Source organism: Drosophila ananassae, assembly GCF_017639315.1.
Source record: "Drosophila ananassae strain 14024-0371.13 chromosome 4 unlocalized genomic scaffold, ASM1763931v2 tig00000054, whole genome shotgun sequence".
Lineage (NCBI taxonomy): Eukaryota > Metazoa > Arthropoda > Insecta > Diptera > Drosophilidae > Drosophila > Drosophila ananassae.
The window spans coordinates 471,871-489,269 of NW_025319037.1; the positions used below are offsets into that span (position 1 = coordinate 471,871).

Sequence of the window (17,399 nt, forward strand, 5' to 3'; positions counted from 1 at the left end):
CAAGAAAGGAAAGCTAACTTCAAGCGGAGCCGAAGTTGATATACCCTTGCAGTTAAGCAGAAGCTTATATTTTATTATATATATCGGATCCTATATAGTTGTCCGATCCTTATGAGAATTTCACCATCAACAAAATTTCTAATAAAAATATTGGAAACAGCCCATCTGTTCCCCATGGCATCTTTAAAAATAGAAAGGTTGTGCCATTTCCGATCGTTCAGTTATATGGCAGGTATAGGATATAGTTGGCCGATTCTTATGAACATAGGATTAGATTTCCCAAAACGGAAACCGTAGACAGTCCCATCATTCTAGCTTCAAAAACAACAAAGTTAAGCCAATTATCCTAATAAAATTTTGCAAATCGGATAAGATAGCCCAAAATGCAATTTGTACTAAGTCCCATCTTTCTAACTTAAAAACATTCCACAGCATAAAAATATGACAGCTATAGGATATAGTCGGCCGATCCTTATGAATTTTGCCCATAAGATATTTTGACCAAATGTAATATGTGTGGAAAGTCCCAACCCTCCAACTTAAAAACATCAAAGTTGTGGCATTTCCGATCAATCAGTATATGGCAGCTATAGGATATAGTCGCCCGATAGACAAATAAAGTAAGAGTTGAAAGAATTTACTCTATATTTTCAAGTTTATTGCACACATACATGAACAAGCTCAAAAAACCCAGCAGTACTGAAATTCCTGTCACCGCCTTTTCCGGTCGTAATGTCAAGTTTCAATAAGGTTTGCCCTTCGAACGTCAAAACAAAGTAGGCGAAGTAATTCTCTGGCCCTCTGCTGCTGCTAGAGTTCGAGATTACGCATATTCATTCATTGTCATTGTCGGGTCAGGCAGCAGCCACTGCATAAATTCAATATAAATGTAAAATATATATAAATGTAATAATTATAGCTTAGCATATAATCATTTTTCTCATATCTTTTGTTAGTCGCAAGCCGACTCTTCTCGGCCGCTCGGCTTTATTTTATTGTTGTCATTAAGTTAACGAGCTTTCGCCCGCCCTATGCTAAAAGGCGGGCCCACTTGTACTCTTTATCTCAGTGCATACGCATCATAAATCGGAGCTTTCTGTCTCCATTTCATATGCAAATAAATAAACATTTTTATAACGTGGTGAAACAAATAACTACTTTGTTATTATTTTGGATAAAAGTCATTGAAAAATCTCAATGACCAAACATTGGTGACCCCGACGTGATATTCCGCGAGCATAAAAGAGTGGGAACATACCCGTTTCAGTTTTGCGGTGTATTAACATACGTATGTGCATTTTAAACATAAACGGCATACAGTGCATCAGGGAAACAATTATTTTGTATTTATACCTAAATGATTTAATAATATAAATAAATACAATACATACAATTGTTATCCGGTCCGCCAATATACATACATACATACAAACATACATACATACGTTCCACTTGCAAGTGCATTCGACTCACACAAGCGTTCATATATATATATACATTCCACAACTCAGTGTACGGTTCTGAGCGCACAGTGGGATAAATCGTGTTCGCTGCGCTCAAATATAAATAAATATAAAAAAAATAAACAAGAACTATAATTTTGGCGCCAAAATTAATTTGTGCGTGTTTTTACTTAAATTGAGCGTATTTCAATTATAGTGGCGATGAACTCCAGCGGCGCCGTCACAGGAGAACCCACTCCATCTCGGAGCGCGTCGCAAATAACAGTAGAGCATTCTTTATTATTACTAATTCACCTGCCTCTGCTTGTATACTATGCGGTGGGTGGTCCCATCTAGTCTCTGCATGCCCAAGATTTTTGTCATTGCCCCCTGAGAGCCGCCTTGGCGTGGCTAGGCGACTAGGTCTATGCCGGAAATGTCTCCAAACTGGCCATTGCAGTTGTGGGAGGAGGCATCACAGTCTGTTGCATTTTTTGGAGTTACAGTCTTCCATGAGCCGCAGCCGAGTGCGCCGAGCCAATAGGCGCCTCACCATCCAGGCTAATGCACTAGTTGCCCAGGGTCGCAGCGGTGAGATAGCCTTACTTGCCACAGCGAATATTCTCATTCGGAGTCGTTCTGGGGTTTTTGTTCCATGCCGGGCTCTTTTGGATTCTGGATCACAGGTGGGCGTGATTACGTCCCAACTGGCTAGTCAGCTGCAGCTTCGTAGACGCAAATCGTACGTGGCAGTGTCTGGCATCGGCGACACTGGCTTCGCGACAGATGGATTCACTGTTGATGTGCTCCTACGATCCTGTTGCTCTGAATATTCGGCCCTCGTTAGCGCTGTAATCGCTACCAACATCACGGACCTTCAGCCTAGTTTTAGCTTAAATGTCTCCAGCTGGAATATTCCGTCTCTTTGGCTGATCCCCAGTTCTTTCGACCGCAGCGGATTGATTTACTTATCGGAGCCAGTCTATTCTATGATCTGCTGTGTGTGGGTCAAATCCAGCTCTCAGCTGGCCTACCGGTGCTGCAGAAAATCCGGCTTGGATGGGTTGTGTGTGGCGGTGGTTCACATCTGGAGAGAAAGTCGTTCGTAGCCACAGCAGCAAGGACGTTGTGAAGAGCTCAAGCCAGCTGGATGAGCGCTTAGAGTGTCTGCTACGTAATTTTTAGGAAATCGAAGACTGCTCCGATCCCATTATAAAGTGGACGAAAGAGGAATTGGATTGCGAGATTTCGTGCAGAATTCTGCTCGCCTCGAGTCAGGGGCATACTCGGTGAAGATTCCGTTGAAGGTCAGCTCTGAGTTGCTGGGTGAGTCGTACTCACTAGCCGTATGGCGATTTCTCTCCCTCGAAAGGAAGCTTTGCCGTCAGCCTCAATTAAAGGATCAGTATGCTGCGTTCATAAAGGAGTATTTAGATTTGGGGCATATGTCTCCAGTACCGCCTAGTGCACGACCGCCAGACAGTATTTCCTGCCACATCACTGCGTTTTGAAGGAGGACAGCTCAACAACCAAGCTCTGGGTTGTTTTTGATGGTTCAGCTGCCACTACGTCTGGGTATTCATTGAATGACGTTTTGATGTCTGGTCCAGTTATCCAACCAAAGCTGCTGCACATTCTTCTAAGGTTTCGTTGCCATCGAGTGGCCATTACAGGAGTTATTTGCAAAATGTACCGATGCGTTAGAGTTTTCCGCGAAGACAGCTATCTGCAGTGCATTCTTTGGCGGAATTCCACCCAGGATGAGTTACAGGTTTTTAAACTGGATACGGTCACTTATGGGACAAAGCCGGCCTCATTTTTATCAATTCGAGCAATGCATCAGTTGGCACAGGATGAACAGTCTATGTTTCCAAAGGGTGCCGAAATTCTGCGTCGCGATTTTTATGTTGATGATCTAATTTCCGGAGGTGACTCAATAGAGGAGGCTACCAACATAATGCAGCAAACATCGGGGTTCCTCGCCAAGGGCCAATTTCGGTTGAGAAAGTGGTGCTCAAATGTTTCTGAAGTGCTCTCTGACGTACCGGAAGAGGATCGAGAGTCGTTCCTAAGGTTTGATGATGGCAGCAACTTTACGAAGACTCTTGGCCTAGCTTGGGATTCTTCTACTTATCGCTTGCTATTTTTGTTTGAAGGGCTCCAGTCACCCTCGAAGCCCACTAGGCGCATCATCCTTTCCTCAATCGCCCGGCTTTATGATCCGATAGGGCTTGTTGGACCTGTCATTACGAAGGCGAAGATCTTTCTTCAGAAGCTATGCCGTGAGAAGTTGTCCTGGGATGAAAGTCTACCTCAAGCTCTTCACTCCGATTGGGACATGATTTGCTCCAGCTTCGCCATGGCGCAGCGTGCTGAATTCCCTAGATGGTCACTATCATCACAGTCTGAAGTGGAGATTCATGGATTTTGTGACGCCAGCATCGAGGCTTATGGGGCTTGCATTTATGTCGTATCCAAGGGTACCAGGTCAGAAAGTCATTTACTCTGCTCAAAGTCCCGAGCCGCTCCTCTAAAAAAAATTACGGTACCGAAACTGGAGTTATCTGGAGCAGAGTTGCTAGCTCGGCTTATGTCGGAAGTAGCTCAGTTGAAGGTCTACGACGGGAGGTATTTCTGCTGGTGCGATTCTGCTGTGGCGCTGTCCTGGATTCGGGAGGAGCCCGCTCGTTTTAATGTTTTCGTCGCCAATCGAGTTTCAACAATCCAGGTATTGACCAGAACGATGGAATGGCGTTATGTTCCTACGTCTTTGAACCCGGCAGATATCCTCTCGCGTGGTGCTCTTCCCAAGGAGTTAGTTACTGACAACCTGTGGTCCCATGGTCCTGCGTTTCTTCTTGGACTTCAAGACCAGTGGCCAGCAGCGGTGCTACCTGAAAAATCCACTCTGGAGCTAAGGGCAAGGGTTCTGCTAATCAAATCCCCTTATGTTGACGTGACAGATCGGTTTCCTACAAAAACATTTTTAAATTTAAAAAAATAAAAAAAAAGGTTTTTCCAGTTTTTATAGTTAAACAAATTGTTGAATATAACACTTTATTTTGGGTGTGCGAGAGTGGAGAGCGTCGTGGTTCCTAACACGGAGGGCCTGGGTTCGAGTCCTAGTTGAGTCAGTGTTTATATTTTACATTTTAGGCCCTTTTTTTATTTGGATTTTATTTTTAAATAAATAAACTAAAATCAGAAAAGATATACTCCATATTTTGTAGGGCATTGACCAAATATATGCAGACTCCAAAAAGCAAAGTTGCCAGTCAAATACACACACATGTATAAGTAAATTCAAGCTTCACTGGAGGCTTCGCAAAATGGGTAGCTGCACTTACAGGACTATATCTTGAGTTAACGAATTTTGCCAGATATGAACGATATATCAAAAGTTGCGTCATCTCAAGAGCTATCTCCACGTGCAATATAAGAAGGATCAAATGAGCAAATTTGAAAAATAATTTTTTGTCTTAAAAAAAAATGTATTTTCAGTGTATTTTTATTTTGTACTTTATAGACGTTTGGTCTCAATTAAAGTGAAATAAATATTTAAAAATCCAACGGTGTAAAGCACGTTTTAATATCTTTCTTAATTATAAAGTTATGAATTTTTAAATTAACAAAGTTTTTTTAATTTTTTGACGTAAACTTAAGGTATTTCAAAAAGTTGTAGAATAGTTGCTCATATGATAGTAACAATAATCTCCAATTTTGTTCAGGATTGTTAAGAAAAAAAAATTGCGAACAGACAAACCGACAAACCGATGCACACTGGCTTCATTTTGAAGAAGAAGAAAAAATCGAATTTTTCGAATAACTTCTGAAAGAAATGTCGGATCGGGTCGATTGAGGTACCAATCCAATATATATCATATGTATATATGTACCAATATATAATAACTTTTGGAATATGTTTTGACAAAAATTATCTAATTGAAATAATACCTTTCGATTGGTATATAATTCATTTAGATCGGTTCCCTACAGAAAATTTTTAATTCTTCGGCTATATATAGAGTTTCCTCGCGCACGCCAAGACATGCAGTTCACCACCTCGTGGACTTCCGTCCACAGTGATATATAAAACGGCTTATTCATTTGAATAAAGACACTGAACTGGACTAAGTACCATCTTTCTAACATAATAACACCAAAGGTATGCCAATTCCGATCATTCTATGACAGCTATAGGATATAGTCGGCCGATCCTTATGACATTTTGTACAGAAGATATTTTGGTCAAATATAATATGTGTGGAAAGTCCCAACCCTCTAATTTATAATATATAACTGAACCAACGGAATTGGCATAACTTTGGTGTCTTTTAAGCTAGAATGATGGGACTTTCTACGGATTCTATTTTGGGCAATATAATTATAATATAATCTCACCTGCCAAATTTCATAACGATCGGCCGACTATATCCTATAGACGACATATAACTGAACGATCGGAAATGGAACAACTTTAATTGCAAGGGTATATCAACTTCGGCTCCGCCCGAAGTTAGCTTTCCTTTCTTGTTTAATTTTAGTTGGTACACATACATTTCAAAAATTATATGTACTAGAAACAATAATGGTCAACGCAATTACATGGCCATGATAAAATAACTCAATATATGGTAAAATTTGATCAATTTCTTCTCTTAAGTGTACTGTGGTGAACTGTGGGTGATGGAACCTGTTTCTTCTGGACTTTGATTTAGAGGAGCCTTAAGATTATGGAGCAGTTGAAATTTTTTGTGGAGAAAAAAAACATGGAAATGGTCGGCCAGTCTATTTAGCATGATTTGTATGAGCTGTATTACCCTATAACTTGGCACCAATGACAAAAAATGCAAAACAGAGGACAAAAAGTAACGTAGAAAAAAAATAAATTGCTGTTTTTAGAGTTTTCAGATTGCAAATCTGGACCCCAAAACAATTTTCAGGTGAAGAAGTCATTAGGGAAGCAAAAAAAAATGTATGTCATTCAAAATTGTAAAACTTGTGCGATTTTTATTTTATAGATATAAAGTTTAGGAAAGTTCAAAACTATTTGAAAAATCTTTTCTGAAGGGGCGCAACAGAAAGACGCCTTTTTTGTGAATATCAGGAAACTTTTATTGAAGTGGAAAATAACAAAAGTAATTAATTTGCTTATTAGACTTTGTATTGTATACTGTTTCAAGTGCAAAAATACATTCAATAGAAAAAGCATAATGCGCAATTAGAAACAGCCCGAATAAAGTGAACAAAAACTTTTATTATTGTTCATTTTAGTTGGCAATACCCACCCCATATTTATACTTTTATACCCTTGTGGAGGGTTTTTACATTTTTTTTTAAAAGTGAGCAACGCAGTACAGGGCACATCTCACAGTTCGAGGGTCTGTAGTTTGTATATCTTAACATGGCCGTTTTTCAGTTCGTCAGAATGTTTTTACTCAGCTAGTCTCTCTTTTGATTATCGACTACATATATCACACTATATAATTCGAATAAGTGATAGGTATATATAAACTATAAGAAATGTCATACTATATGTCTTTTGTACTATATGTTATAAATGGTTGGGACTTTTTTTTGAAAATTTTAGACGCCATTTTCATCTGATGCTATTCTCATACGGTAGGCTGACTATATCGTATAAGACTAAACTAATATCTGACTACAAGAATATACAAGGTGGCGCAAATGTAATCCTCCTATCCTGATTTGACCGCTCTAGACTTCTTTTTGTGGGGCTTTTTGAAGTCGCGGGTTTATGTCAACAAGCCTCAGACTCTTGCAGCTCTTAAAGACAATATCCGTCAAGAATGTGAGGACTTATCGCCGGAAGTTCTGACCAAAGTGATGGAAAATGCCATAAAAAGGGCACAAATGACAATCAACTGTGGCGGTGGTCATTTACATGACATCATATTCTCGACTTGATGTAAAAAAATTAAAAGACCAAATAAAAATAATCCACAAAAGAATCAAAGTTTTTAATTTTTTTTCAAAATTACAGCCAAAAAGCTTCGGCTCCTCCCAAAGGAAGGACCTCGTATTTATGAATTTATTTTTTTTTACAGTGAGAAAGGTTATTTATGAAATATAAAATACAATTTTCATATGGTGACATGTTGTTTAGACGACGTCGGAAGAGTCACTTCCGAATAACGATAAAGAATCGAATAATTGAATATTAGGATTTTGACACATTTTTGATCAATCGATTTTTTTGGTGGTCGAGGTGCTGCTGAAAAATTTTATTAAAGTCCTGATTAGATGCATTTTGGAATTTCTTTATGAAAACTTCTTAAATTTAATAAAAACAAGAAAGGAAAGGCGGAGCCGAAGTTGATATACCCTTGCAGTTAGGTAGCATCTTATATTATTGTATATATATCGGATCGTATGTAGTTGGCCGATCTTTATGAGAATTTCACCATCAAATCAATTTTGTAATAAAAATGTTGGAAACAGCCCCAAGCAGATTTGAAAATAGCAAGGTTGTGCCATTTTCTATCGTTCAGTTATATGGCAGCTATAAAAAATAGTTGGCCGATCCTCTTGAAATATGGCAGATCGGATTAGATTGCCAAAAATTGAACCTGTACCAAGACCCATCTTTCTGACTTAAAAAACACCAAAATTATGCCAATTCCGATCGTTCTGTGACAGCTATAGGATATAGTCGGCCAATCCCGGCCGGTCCGTTTTATTTACTTATATGCCTGCAAACAAAGGAAGGATGGTGCAAAGTTTCAACTAGATAACTCTAAAACTGAGAGACTCGTTAGCGTAGAAACAGACAGACAGACGGGCATGCTCATATCGACTCAGGAGGTGATCCTGATCAAGAATCAAGTACTGATTAAGTACTTCGGAGATAGGGCTGGAGATGTCTCCTTCACTGCATTGCACACTTTTGACCAAAATTAGAATTAGAAAACTAGAGCAAATGTATAAAAAAGTAAGGAAAAGAATTTAAAATTAGATTTATTTTTGAAGTTTTACAAAAATAAACCGATCATAACCGATTATAAAAGAAATAAATAAAAACTTGAATGCTGGGCTTGACATTTATTCTCGGAGAATATATATATATTAGGTTTATTATTATATATATATTTGTTGTCTTGCCTCATGAGGAGTTGCCTTTAAACGGCTCCCCACACGCGTAGGTCCAAAAGAAAGGGTGATATTTTAGGGGCCTATGGCAGTGGCGAGCGTGGTTTTTCTGAAATTGCTTAAATTAGGCTCACAATTCAGAATTTTAATTTAAATCTTACTGCAGTATGCCCTCCTACAATTCACAAGACAATGAAAGGGCACTTTTTGGTGGCATTCACATTACCGAGATCAGTAGGCCCGTACTTCAAAGGGCCAAGAATCGGATAACTTAAAAAATACTACATTTTTCTACCAATACTGATTCTACCTATCGATTACAATGTTTGATCGTCGACATCCCCGACCCCGTGAAGAACCGCTTCACTCAAATCCAAAACTGCAAGTTTAGAGACGGGCCGCAACATTTTCCGAGATAGGCCATTATCGTTCACGCCCACGGTGGAGCGTCTGACGACTCCATCAGCTCCGCTGTAGACCTCCTTCACGATGCCTTTGCGCCACTCTCGTCTGGGCAATGCAGGATCGCAGACGAAGACCATATCGCGGATGGGCTCCGTTCTCCGGCACCACTTCTCGCGGCGCACACGCGTAGGCAGGAACTCCACGCGAGTTGCCTATCTTTTCGCGCGGTTCCCACTGCATACGTACAGCCCACCTCCCGCCCAACCGACCGAGGGCCGTCTGCCGCATAACGTACGGCTCGAATCGCGGGAATAAATTCGAGTTAGTAAATATAAGTTTAAATAGAAGGATTATGAAGAAAACGAGGAAGAATTAGTATGGTCTTGTAGGTAATTTAAAATGGAGGTTTTCATATTTGACAGGGAAGAAAGAGAAATAATATTATACCATTATAGTTCGAACATAGAATCCTAAGGGGATCATGCTGTGCATATGTCGATCTACAATGGCTTAAGAATAAAGGACTAAAGTTTCTGGTCCTTCTATTCGGAACATTAAACTGTAAGCGTGTTAGTAAGTGCTGGCTATCTACATCACCATTAATAAGGTTGTGTAGGAAAACGACACCCAGCATTGTTCTACGATTTGTTAAGGAGGGTAAGTTTATTAGTAGGAGTCTACTATTATACGAAGGTAGGTGAAGATTTTTTTTGTAGGGGGGCCTCATAGCCTAGTGGTTAGTGTACTAGCTCGCTAAGCGTGAGGTCGTGGGTTCGAGCCCCACTCGTGTCAAGTGCATGGCCCTGCAAGTTTTTCGGCGCTCGCGCATATGATGTAAGTAGCGAAAAGCTCTCGTTGGATTCTCGCTATTTATAATTATGTGCATGAGACCCGAAAAACCGGCATTCCCAGATGTCGTTAGGTGGCAAGCCCACTTCTGAGATAGGTTGCACTCGGCTAATCACCGGATCGACTGAACAATAACGATTACAGAAACAAACACATGATTAGAAAAAAAAACACCCACACCCCCAGCCCGATGACGACCCGCCGCTTTTCGCAACGGACACGAATTGGACAATGGAATGTGAGGACCCTAATGGAGCCATCCAGAATTGCGCAGTTTGAATAAGGAGATGGGCATAGTTAGGATTGGAACCCTGGAGTGGAACCCGCAAGGAAGAAGAAGAGTGGGACGCCCCAAAGCTAACCTGGCGCCGATCTACAATACGCGAACTCGCAGACAATAATACATCACCTGGGGACTTGGCAAAGAGATCAGAGGGTCCGGTGGAATACACATGTGGATGCCCTAAGCTCCCAAGCGGAGTAATAGAAATAAAAAAAAAAAAAAAAAAAAGGTGAAGATTTGCGTCCCAGTTAAGTCCTCTAAGAGCAAATAATAAGAAGTTCTTTTGTACGGATTCTATGCGGTCTTGATGAACACCGTATTGGGGCACCAGACACATGAACCGTATTCCAGTATCGGACGGACCAAGGATATAAATAAGCTTTTCGTAATATAAGGGTCGTAAAATTTTTTAGCCCATCTTTTAATAAAACCGACAACACCTTTAGCCTTATTAACAATTGAAGAAATATGGTCGGAAAATTTAAGTTTTATGTCTAAAAGGACACCAAGATCATTAACCTGAGTTAATTTTTCTAAGGCAATCCCAGAGAGATAGTACGACGCCTGGTGAGGACTAGTACGATAAAAAGACATAAGTTTGCATTTTGATCCATTAAGTATTAAGTCATTAGCTAAATGACTGAGTCTGTGAATGAAATGAAATGAAATGAGTCTGTTTTGGGCAGACGGGAAGTTATATTGCAGACAAAGCTTAACATCGTCTGCGTACATTAGTACCAGCGCGTTCGTTATGGATGGGGGCAAGTCATTTATAAAAAGAGTGAATAGTAATGGGCCAAGATGGCTTCCTTGAGGGACACCAGATGAGGCACGGAATAAGCGGGAGTATTGATTTTTAAATAAGACTCTCTGTGTTCTTCCATTTAAATAGCTGGAGATCCACGTAATGAGGTCGGAAGAGAATCCCAAAAGATTTAGTTTACTCAACAAGAGTGAGTGATTAACTGAATCAAATGCTTTACTAAAGTCTGTGTAAATAACATCAGTTTGAAGTCCCTTTTGGAAGCCATCTAAAACAAAGGATATCAACTCCAATAAATTAGTGGTGGTTGAGCGACGCTTAATGAAACCATGCTGACATGGAGAAATTATTGATGAGCATAGGTGTTGCAAATGAGGAGTTATTAATTTTTCGAATAACTTTGGAAGCGCTGACAATTTTGAGATGCCTTTGTAGTTGGCAGCATCGGATTTTTTCCCCTTTTTGTGCTGAGGAATTATGAAAGATTCCTTCCATTTAAAGGGGAAAATCGAAGATTCCAAAGATAAGTTGAAAAGTTTTTGAAGAGGTTTGCACAGAGCCCTAGCACAGTATTTTAGCACACAGACTGGTACTCCGTCGGGGCCTGGCGAATGAACTGGCTTTACCTTGTGAAGATCCAATAATATATGGTTTTCAGAAAAAAATGGAACAAATATACGATTAGTTGGTTGAATGTTGTAAGCGTTTGGCTGATCTGAAGTTTTAGGAGGTGAATACGTTGTTTGGAAAAATTTTGCGAATAAATCTGCAATGGCCTGATCCGAAGTCGCTGATAAATTTTGATACGTAAGGAGGGAAGGAAAAGATACATGTTTACGCTTCGTGTTTACAAAGTTATAAAACTGCTTTGGATCCTGAGTGAACTGAATCCGACAGCGGCGAATATAATTTTTATAACATTCGACGTTATGCACGGTGAAATTTAGCCGAGCTATTAAGTATCTTGAGAAATCTATGCTGCTACAGGTTCTTTTATATTTATTTAAAAGCCTGTCTTTGTCTGTTTTTAATTTTGTTAGGCACCGTGTAAACCAAGGAGGATTATTTGTAGCGGACGGATATTTCTACGGCACACTTAAGTCAAAAAATGAATTTAATGTCAAATAAAATTTATCTAGGATGATATTTATATCAGTGCATGCAAGAATATCGGACCAGTCAAAAGTATCGATTAACAAATTAAGTTTACGAAAATCAGCCTTACGAAAACAACGAATCTTCTTTGATACGCAGGAAGGCTTCTGATTGACACCAGAATTGGTTTCAATTGAAACTTCAAGCGTAGGGTGGTATGGATCTTCAGGGGTTGAGAGGGGCAAAGCTCTGGAAAGTGGGGTACCATCTGGATCAGATACAAAACATAAGTCAAGAAGCCGACCTAACGAATTTCTAACATGGTTGATATGGCCTAGGGACAAGTCAAAGATGCCCGCCGTGAAATTATGATGGGTGGAAAGTGATAAGGAAGTTACATTTTCAGTGATTGACCAATTGAGTTCTGGTAAATTAAAGTCGCCAAGAACTACCAGAAGGTCAATATCTGACATAAGATTGGTAACAGCCTGTATTGCCGAGCAGTGATGCCAGTATGTAGGCGGCTCGGAAGATGGTGGAATGTAAGAACATGTAATAAACAGAGATTGAGCAGACAATATGACTTTAACGCAAATGAATTCGAAATCACCAAACTCTGGTAACTTTACCTCTTCTGAAACGAAATTGGAGTCAATAGAAATTAAGACTCCTCCTCCTCTTCGCAGAGGTCGGTCACGTCTAAAAGTGGTGTACCTACTTGGAAAAACTTCGGAGCAAAAGATCTCAGGCTTTAACCAAGTTTCAGTAAAGACTATAATATGGGACGCAAGAGACAGACTATCAGAATAAAGTCTAGGGAGCTTGCTACGTAGGCCCCGACAGTTCTGATAGGTAAGATTGATAGAAGATGTTAGTTTTTTGAAGAATCGGATTGGACAGATGTTGGGAGCTTGACTCCAGCAGGCTTCGAATTTTTTTTCTTTACCTTACTCGGATGATGCTCTTGTACAAATATGTCCTCTGGCCAGAAGCCAGGCGAACATATCGTCACAAACCTCGGCACTGGCACACGTATCATGAAGGATGACATGCGCCTCGAGTAGGAGTATTTAAATTTACTAACGTCTTCCACTCTAATAACGGCCTTCGTTTTGGCTTTGATATAAGCCGAGATATCAATCACCGAGGTATCAGGGGCTAGCCGTGAGACAAATATTTGTTTAACAGGTGGTATTACCTGTAATGGTTTTGGTGCCACGGTCAGTAATACTGCTGTCCCGCGATTACTGGAGCTGCAACTTCCCTAGTAGCAGATTTTTTCCGCTTAGGAGATTCATTCCACAGCTGAAGGCTATTGAATTGAACATCCAGCGCACTGAGTTGATCGTTGATTTTTCGGAAACCAACGATCAAATCTTTAAACCCACTCTTGGTCTGTCGCATGAATGATCTCATTTCATCTTGGACAGCTCGGCACCCACTGAAGCAATAATGGAAGCCAACATGTCGGTATATGGCATCCGAGACAGATGCAGTAAGGCCAGCGCATTTGGCATGTGAGACACTTTCGCACAGCAGAATAGATGCTGGCCTGGGACGAAGACATCGGCTTATTGCACGATTTTAATGAGCAGACAACATTGTATTCCATTTTTAAAAAATTACAAATTAGCAAAAATGAATTTATAATTTTTAAAAATTACTATTATTATTTTTTTTTGTTTTAAGCAAATTAGCCTTCAACCACTGTACCAACTAAGGTTAATAAAAGGTAGGTAGAGGAGGGAGTTAGTAAAGAGAGAGCTACGGGAGAGCGCAAGTGTAAAGAAATGCGCGCAAAAAGATAAGAGCAGAATTAACTGCAAAAATTAAAAAGGCAGAGAGTAAAAAAGAAGCAGAGCTATATTTGGATTGAGACTTTTTAATATTATTAAATGCTCACCCAAATATGGCACTGCACAAGAGCGTAGCGATACGGGTATAACTTTAATATCAAGACACAATATTAGTATTGAAAACTAAGTTTTTAAATTAAGGTTTCAAACCCGCGTTTGGCAAAAATAGAATTTATCGCAAGCGCAAAAAATAATCACGACCGTTCGTTATGAAGTGAAGGAAGAGAGTGCCTTTATTCCTATATTCTCCGCCTTTATCAGAAGACTCTCCAACACATGGTCCCTCGGCGCGACTTCCTTCAGGGTATGGCGCCCTCAGATGGGTTGGATGGGCAATTAAAGACCCATTCAATGCTTCTACTGGATAACTCACTATGTATTCGCTCCGTCTCGAACACATCTCAAAATCGTCTGGCCTCCCTGTCAGCTCCCACGAAGTTCTTGCCGTTGTCACTTCGCAGTTTACGTACTGGTACTCTACGGCAGACGAAGTTCCTGATAGCTATTATGCAGGAATCCGTCGACAGGTCATGCGCCAGCTCCAAATGAATCGCCCTTATCGTTAAGCACGTAAACAAGGCGACCCAACGCTTCTCTCTGTGACAGGCTACAGTCACCAGTAGTGGCCCAAAGTAGTCCAGTCCTGTATACTTGAATGGGCATCCTCCCGCTTCCAAGCGATCCTCTGGAAGGGGTCCGATTATCGGCGGCATCGGCCGCGTCCGTTGCAACTTGCGCTCGTTGCACGACGAGATTACCTCCTTCGGCACTCGTCTCATCTTCGTGACCCAGAATCTCGTCCGGATTTGTGCAATCGTCGCATCCACGTTTTGATGCTTAATCTGGGCGGGGTAGTGTCTTACTACCATCTCCGTAAGACTGTGCCTGTGTGACAGCGTGGACAGCGCGGCATCAACTCTGCCATAGACTCGCAGAACTCCATTTTCATCCACGTAAGGCGCCAGACCTCGAATCTCGCTCGAGCTGGCGACGTCCTTTCCGCGTTCCGCCGACCTCATCTCGTCGGGAAACGATATCATTTGGGCCTGCCTGACTAACAGGTTCTCCGCGGCCTCACACTTCGTTGCAGTGATTCCATATTCCTCGAGCTCGCTTCTCTGTTTGCTGCACCGACGCGCAAACCTCAGGACCCAGCCTTTGGTCCTCACCAGACGACTGAAGCTCGAGAATCTGTGGAACGGGATGACAAATTCATTCGATTCGACCACTCTGGTTCCAAGGACCGTTGCCTGCAGCTCCACCCGTGGGATCGACATTGTCCTCATCAGCGTACACTTCGTCTTTCCGCACACGAAGCTAACCAGCACGTTGCCATCCTCGTACGTGACCCTCCAATAGGCCACCTCCGGGAATGCAGATTGACTTGCATCCACGAACACATACAACTCGATGGTCCGAACTGCTCCAGGCCCAAAATATTGGCGAGGACATCGGAACTGTCCCACGGCGTCCATCTCTCTGCGCCAGGCAGCAAAGGCTCTGCCTATCTCCTCCGGCAGTGGTTCGTCGCACTGCATCTTCTGCCTCCAGATCTCCCCCAGCAACAGCTTCGCGGTAATCATTAGGCAGCACAGGAACCCCAATGGATCGAACGTTGACATCAGCAGGCCCAAATACTCCCTCTTTGTAGGGACTCGATCTCCACTTAGAACGCTTTTTGGCACTCGATGATACTCCATGTTGAATCTGAAGTCATCCGTTGCTACCTGCCAACGCATTCCAAGGATCTTCTGCTCTGCCTTACCCCATCCGACGCTTTTGACTTGTCCAGGTGGTCCCAACGCCGCTTCCACGATGGGTGAGCTGGATGAAGACTGGCATAATTCGAATCCAGCCTCCGCATGTATCTCCTTCACTCGGGTAGATACCTTAATAGCTTCGCTCTCCGTAGAGAAACTGTCCAAATAGTCATCGACGTAATGGTGGTTGATGATGGCCTTGACTGCCCTTGGATCTGAATCCCGAAACTTCAGGGCATTCACTCGCATCCGTTCTGGTCGACGCTCGCATATAGAACTCGACACCTTGGCTTCTTTCCCTCGCCGTCCAAAACCGTACACACGATGTTTACGTACTCCTGTAGCCACGCGCTACGCGATCGATGCAGCGTGTTTGGCCCAATCCACTCGCTTTCTCGTAGAAAGCTTAGCCACAAGCTCCTCCATGAGGGTAGGGTTCCCCAGATGCTGCTTCGCCGTTAGCTGACGGCAAGAAGGCCGTGAGGTTACTCACTCGGGTTGCGTAGGCAACGATCCTCGCCAGGTGCTGCTCCGTAATCGGCGGCACCTCTCGCACGCTGTTCAGCTGGCTGCGTATAAGCTGCTCGGGTCGCCCAAACCTAAAGCGCAGCTGCTCCATCACGGTGCTGACGTTCTCAGGGTGAATCAGCAGCGACTTCACTGTCTCGCGTGCTTCATCCTTTAGCGCCTTCAACAACCTCTGGTTGTTCTTTAGGTCCGTGCAGTTGTACGCTTGGGTCGTTTCCACAAACGCACAGGTAAAGATGGGCTACTCCTCGGGCTGCCCTCCAAATACAGGCAAGTCCGGGAGCCTCCTTGGCCATTCGCTCCTTGGGCTCTATTCGGCGTCATCGAGGCGTAGGATCCTACAAATGGCGTGGATTGTGGATGCTCCCACCCGGTAGCACGAACCCATGTGCTGCGCAGCACTTGTAGCACACAGTGGCTCCACAAGATGATTGCTAGTCATTAGCAATGGCGATCCACACCAAGGCAGCGTGCAGGCCGCACTGCTCACACCGACACCGCTATGTGGGATCGGCCCGACCCCGTTAGTTGGGGCCTCACCGTTCGATGTGGCTAATGGCAATCCGCTCCAAGATGGCGGCCGCCCCGACGCTCCACTGTTGGCGCCATTTGCGCTTGGGCCAACTGCGATTGGCGGTGCTCACACTGTTCAAGGCTTTAACCTTCTTCAGCTCGTTCTCCAACGCCGTAATCCTTTCCAACAGCGCTCCTTGCGCCTCCTGACCGCTGGCTGCGGTCTCCTCAACTGACGCTGGCAGCGTCTCCTCAGCTGACGCTGGCTGCGTATCCCTGTCGCTGGCTGCGACTCCGTCCGTACACAGTGTTCGGCGCTGGCTGTGCCCTCTATGTCGCCGGCTTCGCCCTCTATGTCGCTGGCTGCGCGCCCTATGTCGCTAGCTCCTCTACTGGTACGGCTAAAGCTGCGCTCCTGGCAACTCTCTAGCTGGTCGTCAAGCCGTCCTCCAGCGCAAATTGCCCTTGCAGTCTCCCTAGGACTGAGAATAAAAGAGGTTGCCTTGCCCCATTCGGAGTTGCCTTTAAACGGCTCACCACAAGGGTAGGCTCACCCGTAGGTCCAAAAGAAAGGGTGATACTTTAAAGCCCTATGGCCGTGGCGAATGGGCGTTTTATTCTCAAATTGCTTAAATTAGCCTCACAATTCAGAATCTTACCGCAGTGTGACCTCCTACAAATTCACAACTCAATGAAAGGGCACTTTTTGGCGGCATTCACATTAGCGAGATCAGTAGGCCCGAACTTCAAAGGGCCAAGAATCGGATAACTTAAAAAATACTACATTTTCCTACC

At 42.7% G+C, this 17,399-nt stretch overlaps 1 protein-coding gene across 1 annotated transcript; it reads right to left on the reverse strand.

Annotated features, from left to right (window-relative positions):
- Positions 1 to 14,204: 14,204 nt before the first annotated feature.
- Positions 14,205 to 15,812, reverse strand: LOC123257717. Its single transcript, XM_044717642.1, has one exon. The coding sequence runs from the start codon at positions 15,810 to 15,812 to the stop codon at positions 14,205 to 14,207; it is 1,608 nt and encodes a 535-aa protein (XP_044573577.1).
- Between the last annotated feature and the right edge of the window lie 1,587 nt (positions 15,813 to 17,399).

Bases quoted from the DNA above. Each gene is read 5' to 3' on its own strand.
- LOC123257717 (XM_044717642.1), bottom strand. From the start codon at position 15,812: ATGCGAGTGAATGCCCTGAAGTTTCGGGATTCAGATCCAAGGGCAGTC.